Source organism: Syngnathoides biaculeatus, chromosome 2 (assembly GCF_019802595.1).
Source record: "Syngnathoides biaculeatus isolate LvHL_M chromosome 2, ASM1980259v1, whole genome shotgun sequence".
NCBI classification, from domain to species: domain Eukaryota; kingdom Metazoa; phylum Chordata; class Actinopteri; order Syngnathiformes; family Syngnathidae; genus Syngnathoides; species Syngnathoides biaculeatus.
Genome location: NC_084641.1, coordinates 7,654,841 through 7,673,256, shown reverse-complemented (window position 1 = coordinate 7,673,256; position 18,416 = coordinate 7,654,841). Strand labels below are relative to the sequence as shown.

Sequence of the window (18,416 nt, the reverse complement as noted above, 5' to 3'; positions counted from 1 at the left end):
AACGACTAATTTGTCCACATTTGTCAATTTTGTGGAGGGTAGCCACAATTTCCCGTGTCAAGTATCAAGGGCTCGTTCTAACAATGAAGAGTTTGAACGCTAGAGAGCAGTAATGTACAAGCCATCGTTTCCCTTTTGTATATTAAACACTGAATGCAATACTACAAAACAGTGATTCCCAACTTTTATCGTGCCGAGGCACATATCTTACATTTGAAACATATTACGGCACATCACCAAACAAAAATGTCAGAAAAAGTCGATGCACAAGTTGATTATGCACTTTTGTCCATTAAACAGACAAGAATTTACATGTATTTGTTCTGTCTGTCTTTATATGCCCCTGCCATAGATGGATGAACAAAGCTCCATTATTTGTGAAAATCAACAATATTTTGACCAACAAAGTGAAATTTGATCATTTCCCGCAGCCCCCCAGAAGAAATCTGATAGCATATTAATGTGCCACAACACACTGGTTTGAAATCACTGCTCTAAAAGACCATAGAAGCCATAATGCCAGCCATTTTGCTGAGGAACGATACATTTTACATTAGTCTGCAGCTTTCCTGGATCCGCACATTCATTTTCCTTAATCTGCCCCTGTAACTTATTCCATTCAACTGTCTACCTACATTTTATTGCAAGTAGTAACGGTTAAGTAGCTTTTAACACAGCTCGGCCAGTAGATTTAGGATCAATGTTAAATTGAGGAGCTATTTCATGTAGTTTATATCTATAGACCACAGATGTTTGACTTAGTCACAAATGGTGTGGTGATACACATGCCTGAATTTGCTGCGGGCAGTGTGGTCTCTATTCCTGCTCAGTGATGCTGTCAATATGTGCCCTCTGATTGACTGGTGACCAGTTCGGGGTGTAGTCACCCTTTTACCCGATATTGGCTGAGATAGGCTCTGACCCTTGTGAGGATAGGCGGCTTGCAAAATGTAATTGCAAAAAAAAAAAAACGTTTGAGTTATTTCACTTTGGCTCCTACTGTAGAGTTTTGAGTTAAGAGTTTATGTCTTTCTGACTGGTTTGTGAGCACATCATTAGAGCCAGTCTTTAGCTTCACCTTACCCTTATTATTTTTAATAATGTGTTCCTTTTACTCGTCCTCATCCCCTCTGGAGGTGTGCTGTGGGCTCACTAGTGGCCTATGACGACCTCCTCTGTGCTCTGTCCTCGTAGAGCCCATGTTGAGGCAGTATTAGAGCTGCGCAGTTGTTTTTGTGTAAACCAACTCATGTGATTTAACGAGTCATCAGAGTGCTAATAAGTCATCTGACTTGTTTCTCTACTTGACCCATCAAGTGGGAGCGGCTCTGTTGTGCCTGTGGCGATGCATTCCAGAATGTGGTTTGTGACAATTTTTATTTGCCCCTTTTCCACTTAATAGCTCAGGATTTTTGACTTCCTGGTAAGCAAAAAGGTTCCTATTATCCAAATGCATGACTACTGCCTGCACTTATGAGTTCTGGGTAGCTTATCCAAATGAGTGTCTGTTATTACTGTCACATGGTATCTTATCTTATCTGTCTATCTATCTATCTATCTATCTATCTATCTATCTATATCTATCTATCTATCTATCTATCTATCTATCTATCTATCTATCTATCTATCTATCTATCTATCTATCTATCTATCTATCTATCTATCTATCTATCTATCTATCTATCTATCTATCTATCTAACACACATGAATAAGTTAGTGAATGAATGAATTGATTAATTAAAAAAAATCACTCATACATCTTTTGTACTGGTTATCAACACTGGGTTTGTGGATGTGCTGGAGCCTATCCCAAGTATCTTCTGGCAAGAGGCGGACTACACCCTGAAGAGAACATGCAAACTCCACTAAGGCAGGACCGGGATTTGAACTCTGGTCCTCTAAACTGTGAGGGAGATGTGCCAACCAGTCACCCACCTGTCTACAGCAAAAGCAACAATAATAATGAAAAAAAATCAATATAATAATTTTATTACTTTTTCTTTTTTAATATAATAATTGCGGCACGCTGCCGCAGCTGCAGAGAGTTGGCCTCACAGTTGTGAGATTTGGGGTTCAAATCCCGGCCCCACCTGTGTGGAGTTTGAATGTTATCCCCATGCCTGCACGTGTTTTCTCTGGGCACTCCGGTTTCCTCCCACATCCCGATAACATGCAACATTAATTGAAGATTCTCAATTGCTCCTATGTGTGATTGTGAATGTGCTTGTTGCCTGTCTCCATGTGTCCTGTGATTGGCTGCCAACCAGTTCAGGGTGTACCCCGCCTCCTGCTCGTTGGGCTATTCAGGACACGAGTGGTTATGAAGCTGGTAAACAATTGACCCCTCCATGGATATTGCGCAATCCGCGTCACTGACCAATCAGAGGCCAGAGATCTGCATAGACCAAAGCCCGTTTTTGCTCCCGCCATTTTCTCTGACAACATTGAATGGTCCAGTATAGGTTTAGTTAGCGTTTTATCGCGTATTTGGGTTATTTAACAAAAAATATGGTTAAGAGGTGTAGTTACGGACTTTGTAATAGTGACGACAGGTATCCTGAAAGGCTAGTTGGTGGAGTTCGATTCGTACACTTTCCAAAACCGAAGACCCAGTACGAAAAATGCCTTCGATGGATCAAACTTTGTGGAAGACCGCATCATCAACTTAATCCATCTAATATCAACCGGAACACATATGTTTGCACGAAGGTATGCCCTATATTTGATTTTTAATAGATGTCTCGTATAAATGAATTCGAAGTTCTTCGCTAGCATAACACTGCTGCGTGTGAACGATTGGCACACTTATTCTTTGTTGAGCGATATTTAGCGATGATCGGACTGCACAAACGTATTGATTTCTTGCTGGCTCGTGGCCAGAAGCTTAACCAGACTCTGTTTGCACGAAGATATGCCCTAAATTTTATTTTTAATACACGTCTCGTATAAATGAATGAGACGTTCTGCGCTAGCATAACATTGCTACGTGTGAACGATTGACACACTTATTCTTTGTTGAGCGATATTTAGCGATGATCGGACTGCACAAACGTATTGATTTCTTGCTGGCTCGCGGCCAAAGCTTAACCAGACGGTGTTTGCACGAAGATATGCCCTAAATTTGATTTTTAATACACGTCTCGTGTAAATTAATGAGACGTTCTGCGCTAGCATAACATTGCTACGTGTGAATGATTGAATGAAATTAGAAGCATGGCGTCTCTCTCAGTTAAGAATGTATTGTATTTAGAATCTATAATATATCGTTGATTTGAATGAAATCAGAAGCATAGAGTCTGTCTCAGTTCAGAATGTATTGTATTGTATTTGCCATTTTTACTGTTTGTCTTACGTGAGCGCACGTGGCGTGACGTCACTTCAGGAGGCGTGGTTAAGTGCCCTGTACGGAGGGGTCAATTCCCTGCAAAAGTGCATGCTAGATAGCTTTAATGTCACAGAGTACAGTACAGAAGTGGTTTATCTATTGGGTTTATGTTTGAATTCTCTCTTCACCCTCCTGAGGTCACCATGAACCATCACGTAGTGTATGTGATTCTGCTCCCGACAAACAAGCTTTGTTTGTAGCCAGCTGAGGAGGAAATGCAGAAAATAATCAATCAAAGAGTAATTGGATGAGCTAAACATTCTGCGTATCTCTATAAATGAGTACTTTCATAACGCTTGGCTCTCCACCCTGACAGCGGGAAGGTTGAAAACAATAAGAGAACTTCCTCAGCAAAGATTTGCAGACTGAGACATCTACTCTCATATAGTTAGCCTTATGTCCATTTTGATGTTGTTGGAAAGTCCACTTGTGTCATTCAGTCACTCTCCAAAACGTAACTATAATGCTCTTCCTGCATAAAAAAAAGATTTTGTAAAATAAGATAAAGACTATCACTCTCCTGCATTTATGGCCTGAAAATATCATTCAAGTGATTGTAAATGCCATAAAAAGATGTTTCAACGCAACATTTATTGATAACTTAAATCAGAAGCTGTTTCACTCTTCATAGAAGAACATCAGAACAAAGCATTTATATTTTAGCATAGAAGCATCTAAACAAACAAATCTCTATGCATATTGAGGAAAGAATTTCATGCTTGCATGAAAGATTCATTGATTATGAAATGACTGATCAGTGGATCCTACACCAATCTGCCTATTTGAGCTTTATCTATTTCTAAGCACTAATAATATCCAGAAGCCTCTTTCAAGTGAAAGTAATATTGTTCTTATGGTCCTTGTGCTGCCTTCACCCAATTCCCAATTGTTCTTCTCCAGGTTAGGCTCCTAAACCAGGTGTAAAATACAGCAGCTGAAATAAGTATTGAACACGACACCATTTTTCTCACTAACTACATTTTCAAAGGTGCTATTGACCTGAAAATTTAACCAAATATTGGGAACAATCCAAGTAATCCATACATACAAAGAACGTTGGAAAAATGAGATCAGAAACTGAGTTGTGTGTAAAACTGTGGAATGACATAGGGAAAAAGTGCTGAAAACACGAAGAAAGGGAAATGCAAAAAGGCATGGAGAGCCAAGGCAACACCTAAGAACACTCAAAATCTATCAATAATCAAACAGTAACCCAGCTCCTTGTCTTTGAAAAGGAATATACAATGGTTCAGTTTTAATTGATGGCCTACAAAAAGGTCTCATTGCCAAGGTGTGAGTCAAGACACGTTTCATGATTTGTAAGAGCAAAGAGCTGTCTCAAGACCATCATTAACTAGCTGCTGCAAAACATAATGAAGGCATTGGTAAAGGTCACAAATTTAAGCTTCTGAACATTCTAGAGAGCACGGTTGGGGCCCTAATTCGTAAGTAGAAAGCCAATCATACCATCAAAAATGGCCCTCGTTCAGCTGCTCCTCGCCAAGTTTCTGACAGAGAAGGCCAAAGGAAAATCAGAAGAGTTGCGCAAGAGCAAAGGGGCCACCTGTGGATGGCTTTAAAAAGACCTGGAATTAGCACGTATTGTTATCCCAAGGAAAAGCAGGAGTAATTAGTCTCCTGCCCTTTGGACCACCCAGTTAAATATTGGGAGAATATATGCTAGTGTGATGAGAGCAAAATTGAACTGTTTGGATGCCAGAATGCACACCACATTTGAAATGGCACTGCACATCAATCTAAAAACATCATACCAACAGTGAATTTCTAAGGTGTGGGGCTGCTTTTCGGCAAATGGTACTGGTAAACTTCACATAATGACTGGGCTAATATACTGAGACATTCTTGACAAAAAATTGCTGCCAATTATGAGGATTATGATAATGAAATTAGGGCGAACATTTCATCATGATGATGATCGAAAAGATACTGTCAAAGAAACTGTCAATTGGTTTCAAAGAAAAACAAATAAAACTACTGGAATGGTCAAGTCAATTGAAAAACTATGGAAAGAACTGAAAGTCAAGGTCCTTCAAAGAAGCCCATGTACTCTTTAAGATTTGAAGGATGCTTGTGTGGAGGAATGGGCCAAAACCACAACAGATCAATGCAAGCGACTAGTTTCTCCATACAGGCAGCATCTTGAAGATGTCATTGCAAACCAAGGCTTTGGTAAAAAGTATTAAATAAATACCAGTTGGCATCTTCAATGCTTTTCCCCTGTACGATTTCGCATTATTACACACAACTTTATTTCTGAGTTTATTTGTTCTATTTTCTTTGTGCGTAGGAGTCGTTGTGTTGTGGTTGTGTATCTGCTTTGCGCGCACACACACACACACACACACACACCACACACACACACACACACATAAACAGTCAGCATTTTAGGCAGTGTCCATTATACCAAAAGATAATGTACATTTTGTGCATTCATTTGGCAAGTATAGAAGAAACACAACATGAAAGATAATTCATAAAACATACAGTAGCTGTGACAAATAATGATCAGAGCAAAATTCCACCTCATATTTGTCACACAAAACACAAAGTGTGGAGGATTCTAGTCCGCAGTACAGAAGGGGATTGAGAAGGTGTGTCCACTGAGATTCCCACTGGCGCTGGCAGGGTTCAGGATGTTCCTAAAGTACGTTTTGGATGTGTGCAGTAACAAAACCAGCAAATAAAAACCAGCCACAATCCCATGGTTCTGATCAAACAAGCATGCATGCGACGTGATGGAGGCAGTGTCTACGCCTGAGAAACAATCAGCAGAAGGAGAGCGAGGATGACGCTGATCTGTGGCCCTTGCGTTGCCATCGAGGGAACGGGCCGCTTCCTCTTGGCCCCATTGCAGAGTGCTGTGTTGCAGCAAGAAATGCAGACCGAGTTCAGCCTCCCAGTGCAGAACTGCTGGTAGCCAGAGGAAGCGATGAGGCACGCTGCGGACGATGCGCATGACTTCCGATAATGAATCCCTGCGAAGGAGGGTTGGTTGAATTGTTCATTTACTTCTTCTGGAGCCGATCAATTTGCTGCATAGTCTCATCACATCAAGGTGACGATAATTTATTTTGTTACTCTACAGAGCCAAGGTACGGTGTAATACAAAATCTGGAGCACAGGAACGAGAGGCGATTATTGTTTTCCTGTTTTTTTTATGCACTTGTCTTTGTGTCCATTTTGGCACGATCATCTAAGGCCCGCTGCACAGCGGGGGATGTGGCTGAAACCACCTGACCTGTCACGCAGTGTGCTGGGTTTGGCAACTAGTTTTCATGAGTAGCTTAACGTCACCCATTGGTGTTGCTGTGACCTGAAATTTGGGTTGCAGACGAAAGGCGTCGCAATGTCGTAGAATTTCTGTTGCAGTGAGTTGATGTATGTATGCCACCACTGGCGTCATTTTTGTAGTAAAAAAAAAGTGATACAAAACAACATTTTTGATTGGCCATTACCTCTGTGAGTGGCGAGACCATTCAAAATTTCACTTTGCATCAAAACTAGTAGCAGACACTCAGCCGCTCCTAAATAGTACTTGCAGAACAGTTCAGTCGTGTTGGGTGAGATTGAAAAGAAGTTTGCATCGACAAATATGATTTGTAGTGCTGTTGCCACGTCAACAGGGTGCCGTAATAGCCACTCACCATCAGGTTTGACAAGCACCTCCTTCTGGCACATGTCCTGCACGTTGACGGTGCAGTTGACAATGTACTCAGGCGTGGAGCAGTCATTGTGTTTCATCTCCTCACACTGGTAGCACTGGATCTGAAACGTTTCTCCTGTAAACACCAGTAAGGAAAGTGAAAACAAGATTGTTGATTTCTCCATAAAGGGAATTGTGTTTTGAGGGCTTGGGCTTCGGCCATGATGGAATCTATTACATGTCGATGATGATCTAGAATAAATAATGAACAGTGTATCCAATAGGTCACGTAATATGTACCCTATTTTGACAATGTGATGTTAAATCCTCTCTCATTTAGTAGTGTTTTGAGAAGATTTTTATCGACAATTACAAATTTTCAGGAGCGCTGCCATTTTCGCGAGTCACATGACCTACGTGCGCGGATGTGATGTGTACCGTGCCGCAACAAAGGCTCGATTAGATGGGACACCATTTATGCCCAGCGCCGATTTCTTTTATTTATCCTCATCTGATGAAGAAATAGCAGTATCGGTTGATCGGGAAGACGAAGGAATACTTCCATACAGACTTTAACCTGTGGCTATAATTAATTTTGAATATGCGGATGGTTCTTCAGGCGGAATGGCGCGGAGTCTGACTACTCGGAGTGTTACGCGCGACATAAATGCGTAAACAAAGGCCCCTGGAGCTCCGGGCTGGCAGCCGCAGATGGTTCTGTGGACGAGAATGACGCGGAGTCTGATGAGCGAGCTCCGGCAGCAGGCCTCAAGCCAGGCTTCCAGGTGGCAGAGGCCGTTAGCCCTGATGCCGAAGCTTCGGTGGCAACAGAGGCCTTTAGCCAACCTTCGGCAGCGGCGGAGGCCTTTAGTCGAGCTTCGGCGTCTGGAGCTAACGGGCTCTGCCGCCTGGAAGCCTGGCTTGAGGCCTGCCACCGTAGCTCGCTCGTCAGACTCCGTGTCATTCCCGTCCGAAGAACCATCCGAATATTCAACATTAATTACAGCCACAAGTGCAAATCTGTATGGAAGTGTTCTTCAGTCTTCCCGATCAACCGATACTGCTATTTCTTCATCAGATGAGGATAAATACGAGAAATTGGCGCTGGGCATAAATGGTGTCCCATCTAATCGAGCCTTTGTTGCGGCATGGTACATGTCACAACCGCGCACGTAGGTCATGTGACTCGCGAAAATGGCAGCGCCCCTGAAAATTTGTAATTGTCGATAAAAATCTTCTCAAAACACTTCTGAATGAGAGAGGATTTAACATCACATTGTCAAAATAGGGTACATACGACATGACCTATTGGATACACTGTTCATGCAAAGCACTGGATTTTCCCTTTAAGGTCCGGATTGAGGATACCCTCCCCCCACGCCACCCCCAACTTTTTGCTGCTGTTGACATTACAAGATTGTGTTTCATTTTTCCACATTTTCCTCCTGTATGACAACATCCAGGTTTTAGCAGGACCTGGGTATCCATGAAAGTTTGCAAGTCCAGTTTCATTTTCATTGTGGTTTCCTTTGTATTTATTCTGTCTGTGCTTGGTTTTCCTCTGGTGCGCGGGCTTCCTCACACATTCCCAAGAAAATTAACACTAAATTCTCCTGGTTTTCAGTGAGGATGTGAGTCGGTGTTTGTGTCGGTTCTGTGACTGGCAGGTGATCAGTCTATGCCACAGGTGTGCCGAAAGGAGGGACGTAATGACATTTTAAGGCCCCTAAAAAAAAAAAAAAAATCTATTTTCAATTTGGCACATTGACATGGTAGAGCCCTAGTGATATTCTTTTCTCAGGGCCGACAAGCACGGCACGGCTTTATTGTGACCCTGCACGGTGTAGCTACATCAAAAATTGATAGATGCATAGACAAAAGAGGGGGACTTACTGTATGGATAAATCTGGGATCTGATCTGGGCTGTCATCCACATGGTCATGCATTTTTTTCTCTTCATTTATTGTCACCTTGCTCTGGTTTCAGCACAAGTCATGTCTGCTTGCTTGTTGTCACACTCAAACGCCCCCCCCCCCCCCCCCCGCTCACAGTTTTCAAAGTCAAACCAAAGCCAAACAAAAGGTTTTGTTCCAGATGGGTCCAAACAAAACTAATGGGGTCTTCACTCTTACTGCTCTACTAGTTTGACGTCACCTTGAGCTGGAGGGCAGCTGAAGATTTTTGCAAAGGACGCTGAGCACATAATGATGGCTATGTCCATGAAGTGAGGAAAGGCCATAAAGTCACAGCAGTGGTATTTTTGACAACCAGCTTTCTTTAAGGTTGGTTAAGTTTCATTTACAATGCAAACAGAAGGAGCTTGATGCCGTGCCTGAGGGAAGTGGCACCATGGAATCTTGCAAACAACCCTTCTACTGAATATTTTTTTAAAGCTATGATGTATGTTTGTTCTAGCAACACCTCCGCAGAAGCCTGGGTGACTGTGGCAAAAGCACACGTAGACAATACATCCTGCGTGTGCACTGCATAACAACATCAGCGAACCGTGAGAGTCGTATACTTAAATTACTACCTCTAATGTGAACCAATCATGGAAGCCACACTCAATCAAGCCAATCACAGAACACCTGCTCAATGGTGTAATCATGGGAACGGTAGAACCCATTCATCTGTCACGTTTGTAATAGATAAACACAAGCAACATCAACAGAAAGCGAGTGAGTGGCTCCATCTGTCAATTGGGATCAGATAGTGGATGCAAGCGGCTTCTCATTATTTCAGAAAAACTCTGTCATGCTGGGAGGAAGAATGCTGCTTATCAGCATGAACAAATGGTGTTCAGTTATTCAACAGGGAGAGTTCAAATGGATAACTAAATAAATATAGTTCCTTCAATCCATGAGGCACTACAAAGGAAATTATTCTAATCAAACAGTAGAGCTTCTTTCGAAAGGAGTAGACCATCACTCTGATTTCAGTTATGAATAAAATAATACAAAACTCATGTTTCCATTTTGAAAAGCCATCATGCAATATTTCTTTTTTACACATATGCCCAAACTGCGCAAACGAGGCTGGGACCAACACAGCTCCAACTGTACGCATAGGTCATGTTTAAAAAACAAAAAAAAAACACACATGCAGCTGAGTTAAAGTTATGTCACACTGGTCACTCTTGTAATGGAAGAATAAAGATTTAAACATCGAGAACAGACATATTACAATGTAGAAGGCAGACGGTGTACTTGCATTTAAGTACAGTACAATAAACATGCACGTGCGCGTGGCTCCCCGAGATAGGGATTGGCCGCACCCACCTGCGTGAACCAGGACTCCAAAAAGAGTCGCCAAAACGAGCAGACCCATGTCTCCAGGGAGGGCATCCGACCGGAGAAAGTTGTTCAGAATGCAAACCAAGGGACGGAGCGCCAAAGATGAAGCGCGCACACGCTCGCGCTCGTCAGCATCCTCCACGCTCGTCGTGGGGCTCGGCAACCTCTGGACGCGCAAGGCGAGCGCGGGACCCTTATAGGGCGCCACGTGACGGAGGCGCGCATCGCGTCCCCGCTCTAAATTGGGACGTAAATTAGTGCGAGAGGGGCGAAAAGTTGTATCCATTTCTGAGTCTCCTGTTTGTTTCAATCAGCGTCAAAATTACTTTAGTGGAGGGGTGTCCAAATTAGCGAACCTGTTGCGGCTCACCATCAGATTTTCGATGACCTTTGCGGGGGTGATGGGGCAGAATATAAAGGGTGGGTGTCGGAAATGAGTATGTGGGGGGTGGACTTAGAACTTGGTAGTGGGGATCGTTGCCACACACACATCCATGGGTGCAACCCGCATAAGTACTACGACTACAACGAGGATACTCGTATGACTACCACCACTACTACTTTGGTTTTGTATACAGTGAAGAAAATGAGTATTTGAACACCCTGCTCTATTGCAAATTCTCCCACTTAGAAATCATGGATTGGTCTGAAATTCTCATCATACGTGCATGTCCAATTTGAGAGAGATAATCTAAAAAGAAAAATCCAGAAGTCACAATGTATGATTTTTTTAATGATTTATTTTTTTGATACAGCTGCAATTAAGTATTTGAACACCTGAGAAATCCAATGTTATTTGGTACAGTAGCCTTTGTTTGCAATCACAGAGGTCAAACGTTTCCTGTAGTTGTTCACACCAGGATTGCACAGGATTGGCCCACTCCTCCACACAGATCTTCTATAGATCAGACAGATTTCTGGGCTGTCACTGAGAAACACGGAGTTTGAGCTCCCTCCAAAGATTTTATATTGGGTTTAGGTCTGGAGACTGGCTGGGCCACATCAGAACCTTGATATTCTTCTTAAGGAGCCACTCCTTGGTTTTCCTGGCTTTGTGTGTCCGTTTATGGTCATTGTCATGTTGAAAACCCAGCCACGACCCATCTTCAATGCTCTGACTGAGGGAAAGAGGTTATTCCCCAAAATCTCACAATAAATGGCTGTGGTCATCCTCTCCTTAAAACTGCAGTCGTCCTGTCCCATGTGCGAAAAAACACCCCCAAAGCATGATGCTACCATCGCCATGCTTCACAGTAGGGATGGTGTTCTTGGGATGGAACTCGTCATTCGTCTTCCTCCAAACACGGTTAGGGGAATTATGACCAAAAAGTTCCATTTTGGTCTCATCTGACCACAAAACTTTCTCCCATGACTCCTCTATATCATCCAAATGGTCATTGGGAATCCAATGGTCCAAATCCATAAGGTCATTGGCTATTGGGAACTAACAGGTCTTTGAGGGTCAGATTTGTAGCTGTCATTAGACAGGTGTACAAATACTTATTTGCAGCTGTATCACACAAATAAATTGTTAAAAAAATCATACATTGTGATTTCTGGATTTTTCTTTTTAGATTCTCTCTCTCACAGTGGACATGCACATAGGATGAAAATTTCAGACCCCTCCATGAGAACTTGCAATATAGCAGGATGTTCAAATACTTATTTTATTCAGTGCAGATATGTAAAATAGGATGGTGGATATGCAAATATTAAATTGAACCTTTTACAAATAAAATAATAAGACCATAAGTGCATGTATGAAATCTCATTTTCACAATTTGCACCAAACCATCCATGTGAAGGGTTTCATTTCATTGAGTAATTTACTTATTTATGTTTGAATGGAATTTACCTTCAATCAGTCCGAGCAACTCCATTTCATCCAATTCCTTCATTTTGGTAGCTGTGTGCATCAGTGTAGTCGGTGTTCCAGAAAATGTTGCTCGGACGGATTTTCTATGTTGTCTGAAACAAAATGCAATTAAAACATGATACATTTTTAACTATTTAATTTGTCTGTAATACAGCTTTTCACGGAGCACAACTGAAGAAATATGACACTTTGCTCCAACGCAAAGTAGTCAGCTTGTATTACAGTGCGCATTCACTTTCCCCTTAAAATTACTCAAGACACATCCACCAGTTATAAAAGTGAGTAGATCCTAAGTGAAATTGTCCACATTTAGACATTTTGCTTCTCTGATGTCACTTTTTATTATCTCAGGTGTAAATGAGGAGCAGGTGTGCTGAATTTGATGTTTTTGCTCTCACTCACGCTCACAAATTGACTTACTTGGTGTGAAATTAAAAGCCTGTTTAATTAAAAGCAAATCTGATACACTCAAATAAGCCATGGTTATATTATATGATTTTTGACAACTGGATACACAGATTTAGTTTGCCATCTGTCATCTAACGAACAAACATTTCATTTGTTCTGCCTGTCACGATACATCATATGCCTATGGAGCAGCTAGATGACCAAAGATATATTTGTAATTTCTAAAATATTTTTCGACAAATGAAGTGCAATTGGGCACTTTCCCCTGTACGCCCGATGAGCTCCGAGAACACGTGTTTGAAATCATTGATTGGCGCAGGCTGTTAGATGTTGGCCAACACCCTCGAATGGAGCTGGGGCACAATGGCCAAGGCCGCATAACATTCAGAAGAGGAAGAACTTGGGATGCACTCACATTTGTAAGATGCTGTATTGCAGAGGTACAATAACAAAACAGACAACTACAGTGGTGTTCTGCATTTTGTACGACCTTGGCTGCCATTTTGTTTTATTTTTAGGGATGGTGATTTGTATACCCTCAGGGGCATTTAACTCCAGGTGTGCCACAACATTTTTGCTCTGTTTCTCTTAAAAATATTACACTGGGTGCTAAACCAAGAGAGATTAATATTGTATTCTGCTATCTCTCATTCATCCGTCCATGTCCCACTTATCCTTACTAGGGTCGTGCCCTGCTATCCGCCATTATCCTGATATCTCTGCTCTTGTTATCGTCTGAAAGGAAAAATTTCTCATTAGATCGTGAAGGTGTATGGAGTACAGTCCATATTGCGGTGGCACTGTGACCTGTTACCCCATGTCCAGCCTGCAAGCAGTAACTCTTATTGATAAACAAAGGCACACTTGAACATTCTATTGTCGCAAATGATCATTGCAGCACATTAGACATATTATGGTGCAAAATCACCATGATGGAGAATAACTAATTGCATTTATTCAAGCACTATAATGAAGCATCATGGGACCGCTTGCTTGGAAATCCCTGCACACTTGGCTCAAACTGTCTCCTCTTCACAGATTGTTAGTAGAAAAGTGATTACAGGCGTAGTCCTTTGGGGTTCTTTCGCTTGCTTCCTGGAAGACTCAAATGTGCATTCTGGGACAGAAACCTGGCTGCACCAGAAAATATTTTTTTCATATTTATTTAGGAAATAGATACATAAAATAAAGCATTAGTGTAACAGACAAGATTGCACACAAGAATAATTATCATAATGAATAATTAATAGTATTTAACAAAGTAACACTGCTGGTAATCATTTCCGAGAGAACATTTAAGGAAAGAGGTGAATCACACTACAGTCTCGTAGTACAAAAACATGGGTATAAATAGTCAACAGCTAGAAAAATACTCAAGCTTTCTGCACTCACACAATATCAACAGTTTCATACAAAATAATAATAATAATAATAATTGCGACACGCAGTCGGCTGTATTGATTAGCACCAGCTGGTCAAGTTCCAGATAGGAATTTGGCATAAAATCACATTTAAAATAAAATATTTTAGCTCTTTTTGATCAAAATAAAGATTTGTATTCAAACAAGAACCCTAAATGAATTCAATAAGAGACGTTACAAGCAATTTTTCAAATGCACATTTGAAATAATGGCAAAAACAATGCATGTTTCTTTTTTTGTGTATATTTGCATATATAAATCAGCAATGCCCATTCCAATATTTTCTCATAGCACTTTTATTTACAAAATAATCATACATCTGAGAGGTGATGTTTGGTTCAGGTTTGCTTCAGAAAATCAAGCATGAGTTTAACTTGGCGTCATGGAAACTGAGAAACAAACCATTCATGGTGTTTGTATATGTGTCAACATTTTCCTGATGGTACAATCAATTTGAGTTTAGTTTGTTCCCTGAGCTACCAACAGTCTGTTAATCTGCGCCAAATGAGGAAATGAGTAAGTAAAGAATAAGTCCTCATTTTTCTCAAGAAGATACGAGCTGAGAGACGTCAAAACTATTTTTATAGATGCATTTAGAAAACAAAGAACGTGTTGGGAGACACTTTGACCAAGTCAAACCAAGTGTCCACTTCCTGAATATTGGAAGAACTCATTAAATTAGTAAACAACAAAAGTGAGCCAGTTGCACTGTGAAGCAGCAGATTCAATTTCCTGGAAGATCCAAAGCAACTGCCAGTCTAGTCATTGGCTGGACGCTGCCAACAAACCGTGCTAACCCAAAGGTTGCCGGAAGTCTGAATGAGTAATGCATTGCTACCATCAAACTACTGGATTTAACTTTCGCCTCTAAGTGCTTTTCTTTGTTGGGCTCTTCATTTGCAGGAGAGGTGCAGGACTGCAGTCACTCAAATCAAACTCGATTCTTCAAGGCCGCAGCAGACAGCAGCAGCGCTCACAGCAGTCTTAAATCTCTGCTGGTGGACACCCAAATAATCACACATTGGGAAAAATCCTTTCACACATCGTTGGAGATCTGGCTGGTGCAGGACGAGAAGCTGTTGTAGAGCGAGTCACTGAGGGAGCCTATTGGATCAGCGCCAGGCTTGCCGGAGAAACCACTGGACGAGGCAGGCTCGTCCACCTTGCTGCCACACAAATCATCAAGCCTTCCATCATCTAGGATGGCCTCTTTCTTGACACTGAAGCTGCTGTGATTGAGCTTGTTAAGAGACTCCAAGGCGAAGCCCTGGGAGCCCGACTGTTTGGGGCAGATGGCCATCTTCCCCGACTGGATTTCCTTCTGTGGAGAAACAAACGTTTGAAATCCTCAGATCTCCTTACATTAAACAAGATCACACATCAACCCAAAGGAATTTTTGACATCATTTAAAGGTCAAGTGTCATGAAATGGATGATTTTTAGTATGTTATTAATGAAAAAACAGCAGCCGTTATGGACCCATAATTTTTTTTCACCACAAAACATGATTTTGACGGCTATGGCTTCTTATAACTACTGCCATGAAAATCTTCTCGAGGAATTTTTTTCGAGAAGAAGCAGGAAGTGATGTACGGGGCAGGAGCACCCTCCAGCAGACTTGTTTTTTTCTATTAGTTTTACCTGCGGGAAGCCAGCTCGTTGTTCCTTTGTGTTAGCCAAAATGCCGGCTTGTTGCATTGCTGGATATTGCTCGAACACTTGGGAGGATGGATTTACCCTTCATAAGTTTCCAAGAGACCCGGTTCTTCGTGATAAATGGATTGCCCGGGTACAAAGGACGAGAACTTCATGGGTTCCAAATGACAGATAGGTGTGTATACAGCTACAAAAAAATAGTTTGGGGCAGACCACGTAATCGGTCTCTCATAACGTAACAAAAGATCCGCGTACGCATGATAGGCGTGCTAAATGCGTCGATGTGCACGTCAGACGGCTTCCGCGTCGGGCTCGCTGGTGAAGGCTGGTGCGTCGGCTCGCGGATGGGTACAGCTATGAACAACGCTGCCGGCAATGGCGCACTCAGCCGCGTGCAACGACAACGCTGTAAAGTGGCCCAGCTCGGCGGTGTTGTTCATCGCGGACGGAGGCGGCTATGAACAACGCCCTGGTTGGTGGGGGCTATGAACAACGGCGTAAAGCTAATGATAAGCCACCTCGGCTGACAAGGCCGGCGGCCGGCTTGGCCATGTCGACAAGGCTGGGAAGGCTGCCGGCCGCCAGCCTTGTCGGCCGGGATGACTCATCGCTATCCATATGAATAAGGCTAGAAACAATAGGGTAATATTGCCCCGGTAACTTAACTCAGTTGTGAGATGTTTTCTTCTTTGAAAAGAGCTTCTGTGTCAGAAGGGGCATGTTCGTCTCCCACAGTCGGGGCCACAGCATGTTTTCAATGGCGAATGTCCGGGTGACATCACGGACAGGAGATGCAGCCAATATGGCGACCACTTGGATGTCGAATGACACTTCCGCAACTTTGCGGATGGATGACGCGCTCTCCGCTCATATTTATTTTTTCATATAGACATTGAAGTGAATCATGTTATATGTATTTTTCAATACAATATCCATTTTAGAATGTTTATAGGGATGACACTTGACCTTTGAGGTGCTTTGGAAAGCACCAGAACAATCATGCTTTCTCTTGAGGAGCCAGTAAATGAAACTTGGGAGCAAAAAAACAAATTACGACGGCATCGAATGAAACAAGTGGATTGGGTGGGGGTGTTTGAAATGTTCCAGACTACTACTAAATATGGGCTAGGGGGCTTTTTTTCACCTCCCTTAAAAATCTGAACAACAACCTGAAGCAGGAACACATTTTTACTGCAGCAACACATGCCTGGTGTTGACTTGCAGAAAGTCATTAGAAGTACTCTCCCTAGAAAACACTTGGGTATGTGCAAGGTAAAACAACACTTCTGTCTTACCCAGTCAAAATTACTATTTTTTCCCCTCGAATGAAATCTAAATAAAGAGTAAAATATTCCACTGTTTTATTTTTTTCTGATAATTTTGACTAAATTTTGCAGCTAATAGAAACCCCTAAATTCACAACATAAACAAGTTTGGATATTACAACAAAAATCAAATGTTTTTAAATATAAAAAGACCTTCTGAATTGTTTTCTTCCCCATGTGTTGAATGAATCAGCATATAAGTGGTACGTTTTGGAAATACCTGCTGAAATGGATGTTTATTACGATGCACCTGTATCTACTGTATATACAATTAATACTGCATATGAGGTGTTGTGGTTTTTAACTCCAGTTTTGGTCTTAAATCAGTGCAGGCAACTCATATTTCACGTTTTATATTGAAATGCAATGTTCCCTTTCAATTCTACATCCAGTCTAAAATTTCTCAAGGCAATGCAAAGCCTGCATTTAGATATTTTGTCTATTCCTTTGGTCCAAAACAACCAGGAATCTCTCCAACTCTATTCTTCCTGAGGCAATTATGTTCCCCGTCACTAACAAAAGGGAAGATGGGTACGAGCAGGACAAGAATGAAGGGATGAAAAGTCCAATGGGAGGAAGGATGATGAGCTGAAAACAAATGTCAGACAAACAGAAAAGAAAGACATAAAAGTGAGAGGAAGACAGCAGGAGACGTTCCTGAAAAGGAGGACTCAACGGAAAAGGGAACGAAGACACGGTTAGCAAGATTGTCAGGTGCTGTCAGGATGATGAATGGGAGGCCAACGTGGGCCATGAGGGCTCTGATGAGAGCCATTGAGCTTTGCATTGCTCTCCAGAGTGTTTGTGGAATGTTATTAAAGGGGCTCAAATCACAGATCTTTGACACCAGCCACCAAAGTTTCCCAAAATGTGGCCAATGGTAAGGCCTCACAAATGTGACGCTCCTGTGCTGCACCAGGTCTGGACGTGCATGAAGAAAGGCAGCAAAGATGCTTGCAATGCACTGATTTGTGTAAATAAAACCTGATGGTTTGCTGCATCAATTCCCACACAGACACTTGGAACTCATTTTACAATTTTGTAATTTGTGACTCCAACTAACTGTTTTGCAGTAGTTATATGTTCACTTGTCTGTTGTGTGTTTGGTGAATTTGACATTGAAAGTGCCTGCATTACTGCTGTCTGGTTGACAGAATTACGATAAAGTTTGATTTGATTTTAAGTCATTTCACTTGAGTTCATCAAAGGTCAAGAATAAAATTCACTGAACAAACTCGAATGTGTTGAGTCAGATGTTTTCCCCACTCCAGAATATCGATTTTCATGTCAGGGCCGGCATTGGGGCAGTCGAGGGTAGCACGGCTGTCCTGTGGTGGCAGCTGGAGGCCATTTCACGGTCTCTGGCCCTCATTTGTCATTGGGCGTT

At 42.0% G+C, this 18,416-nt stretch overlaps 2 protein-coding genes across 7 annotated transcripts in view; both read right to left on the bottom strand.

Moving 5' to 3' along the window:
• Nucleotides 1-5,776: 5,776 nt before the first annotated feature.
• LOC133506253 (ly6/PLAUR domain-containing protein 1-like) lies at nucleotides 5,777-12,296 on the bottom strand. 4 transcript variants are annotated; one of them, XM_061830234.1, is made up of 3 exons: nucleotides 12,199-12,296; nucleotides 7,052-7,186; nucleotides 5,777-6,382 (listed from the first exon to the last, which is right to left on the bottom strand). In XM_061830234.1, the coding sequence occupies exons 1-3, from the start codon at nucleotides 12,257-12,259 to the stop codon at nucleotides 6,156-6,158; spliced, it is 423 nt and encodes a 140-aa protein (XP_061686218.1). In that variant the 5' UTR covers nucleotides 12,260-12,296; the 3' UTR covers nucleotides 5,777-6,155. The 4 variants fall into 4 exon arrangements, with proteins under 4 accessions (XP_061686218.1, XP_061686226.1, XP_061686205.1 ...); XM_061830242.1 differs by lacking the exon at nucleotides 12,199-12,296 and adding an exon at nucleotides 10,329-10,496; XM_061830221.1 differs by lacking the exon at nucleotides 12,199-12,296 and adding an exon at nucleotides 9,205-9,533.
• A 1,581-nt stretch (nucleotides 12,297-13,877) lies between these two features.
• Nucleotides 13,878-18,416, bottom strand: part of LOC133506120 (nck-associated protein 5-like) — a 91,703-nt gene continuing 87,164 nt past the window's right edge. For all 3 annotated transcript variants that reach the window (XM_061829916.1, XM_061829935.1, XM_061829925.1), the window contains one exon: nucleotides 13,878-15,369. In XM_061829916.1, the coding sequence (XP_061685900.1) occupies nucleotides 15,085-15,369 (285 nt within the window). In that variant the 3' untranslated portion in view covers nucleotides 13,878-15,084. The remainder of the gene's footprint in view (nucleotides 15,370-18,416) is intronic.

Bases quoted from the DNA above. Each gene is read 5' to 3' on its own strand.
- LOC133506253 (XM_061830221.1), bottom strand. From the start codon at position 9,289: ATGGCCTTTCCTCACTTCATGGACATAGCCATCATTATGTGCTCAGCG. The intron at 7,187-9,204 runs GTGACGTCAAAC...TGGTGTTTACAG, and splicing joins CAGCTGCCCTCCAGCTCAAG to GAGAAACGTTTCAGATCCAG. The intron at 6,383-7,051 runs GTGAGTGGCTAT...CCTCCTTCGCAG, and splicing joins GGTGCTTGTCAAACCTGATG to GGATTCATTATCGGAAGTCA.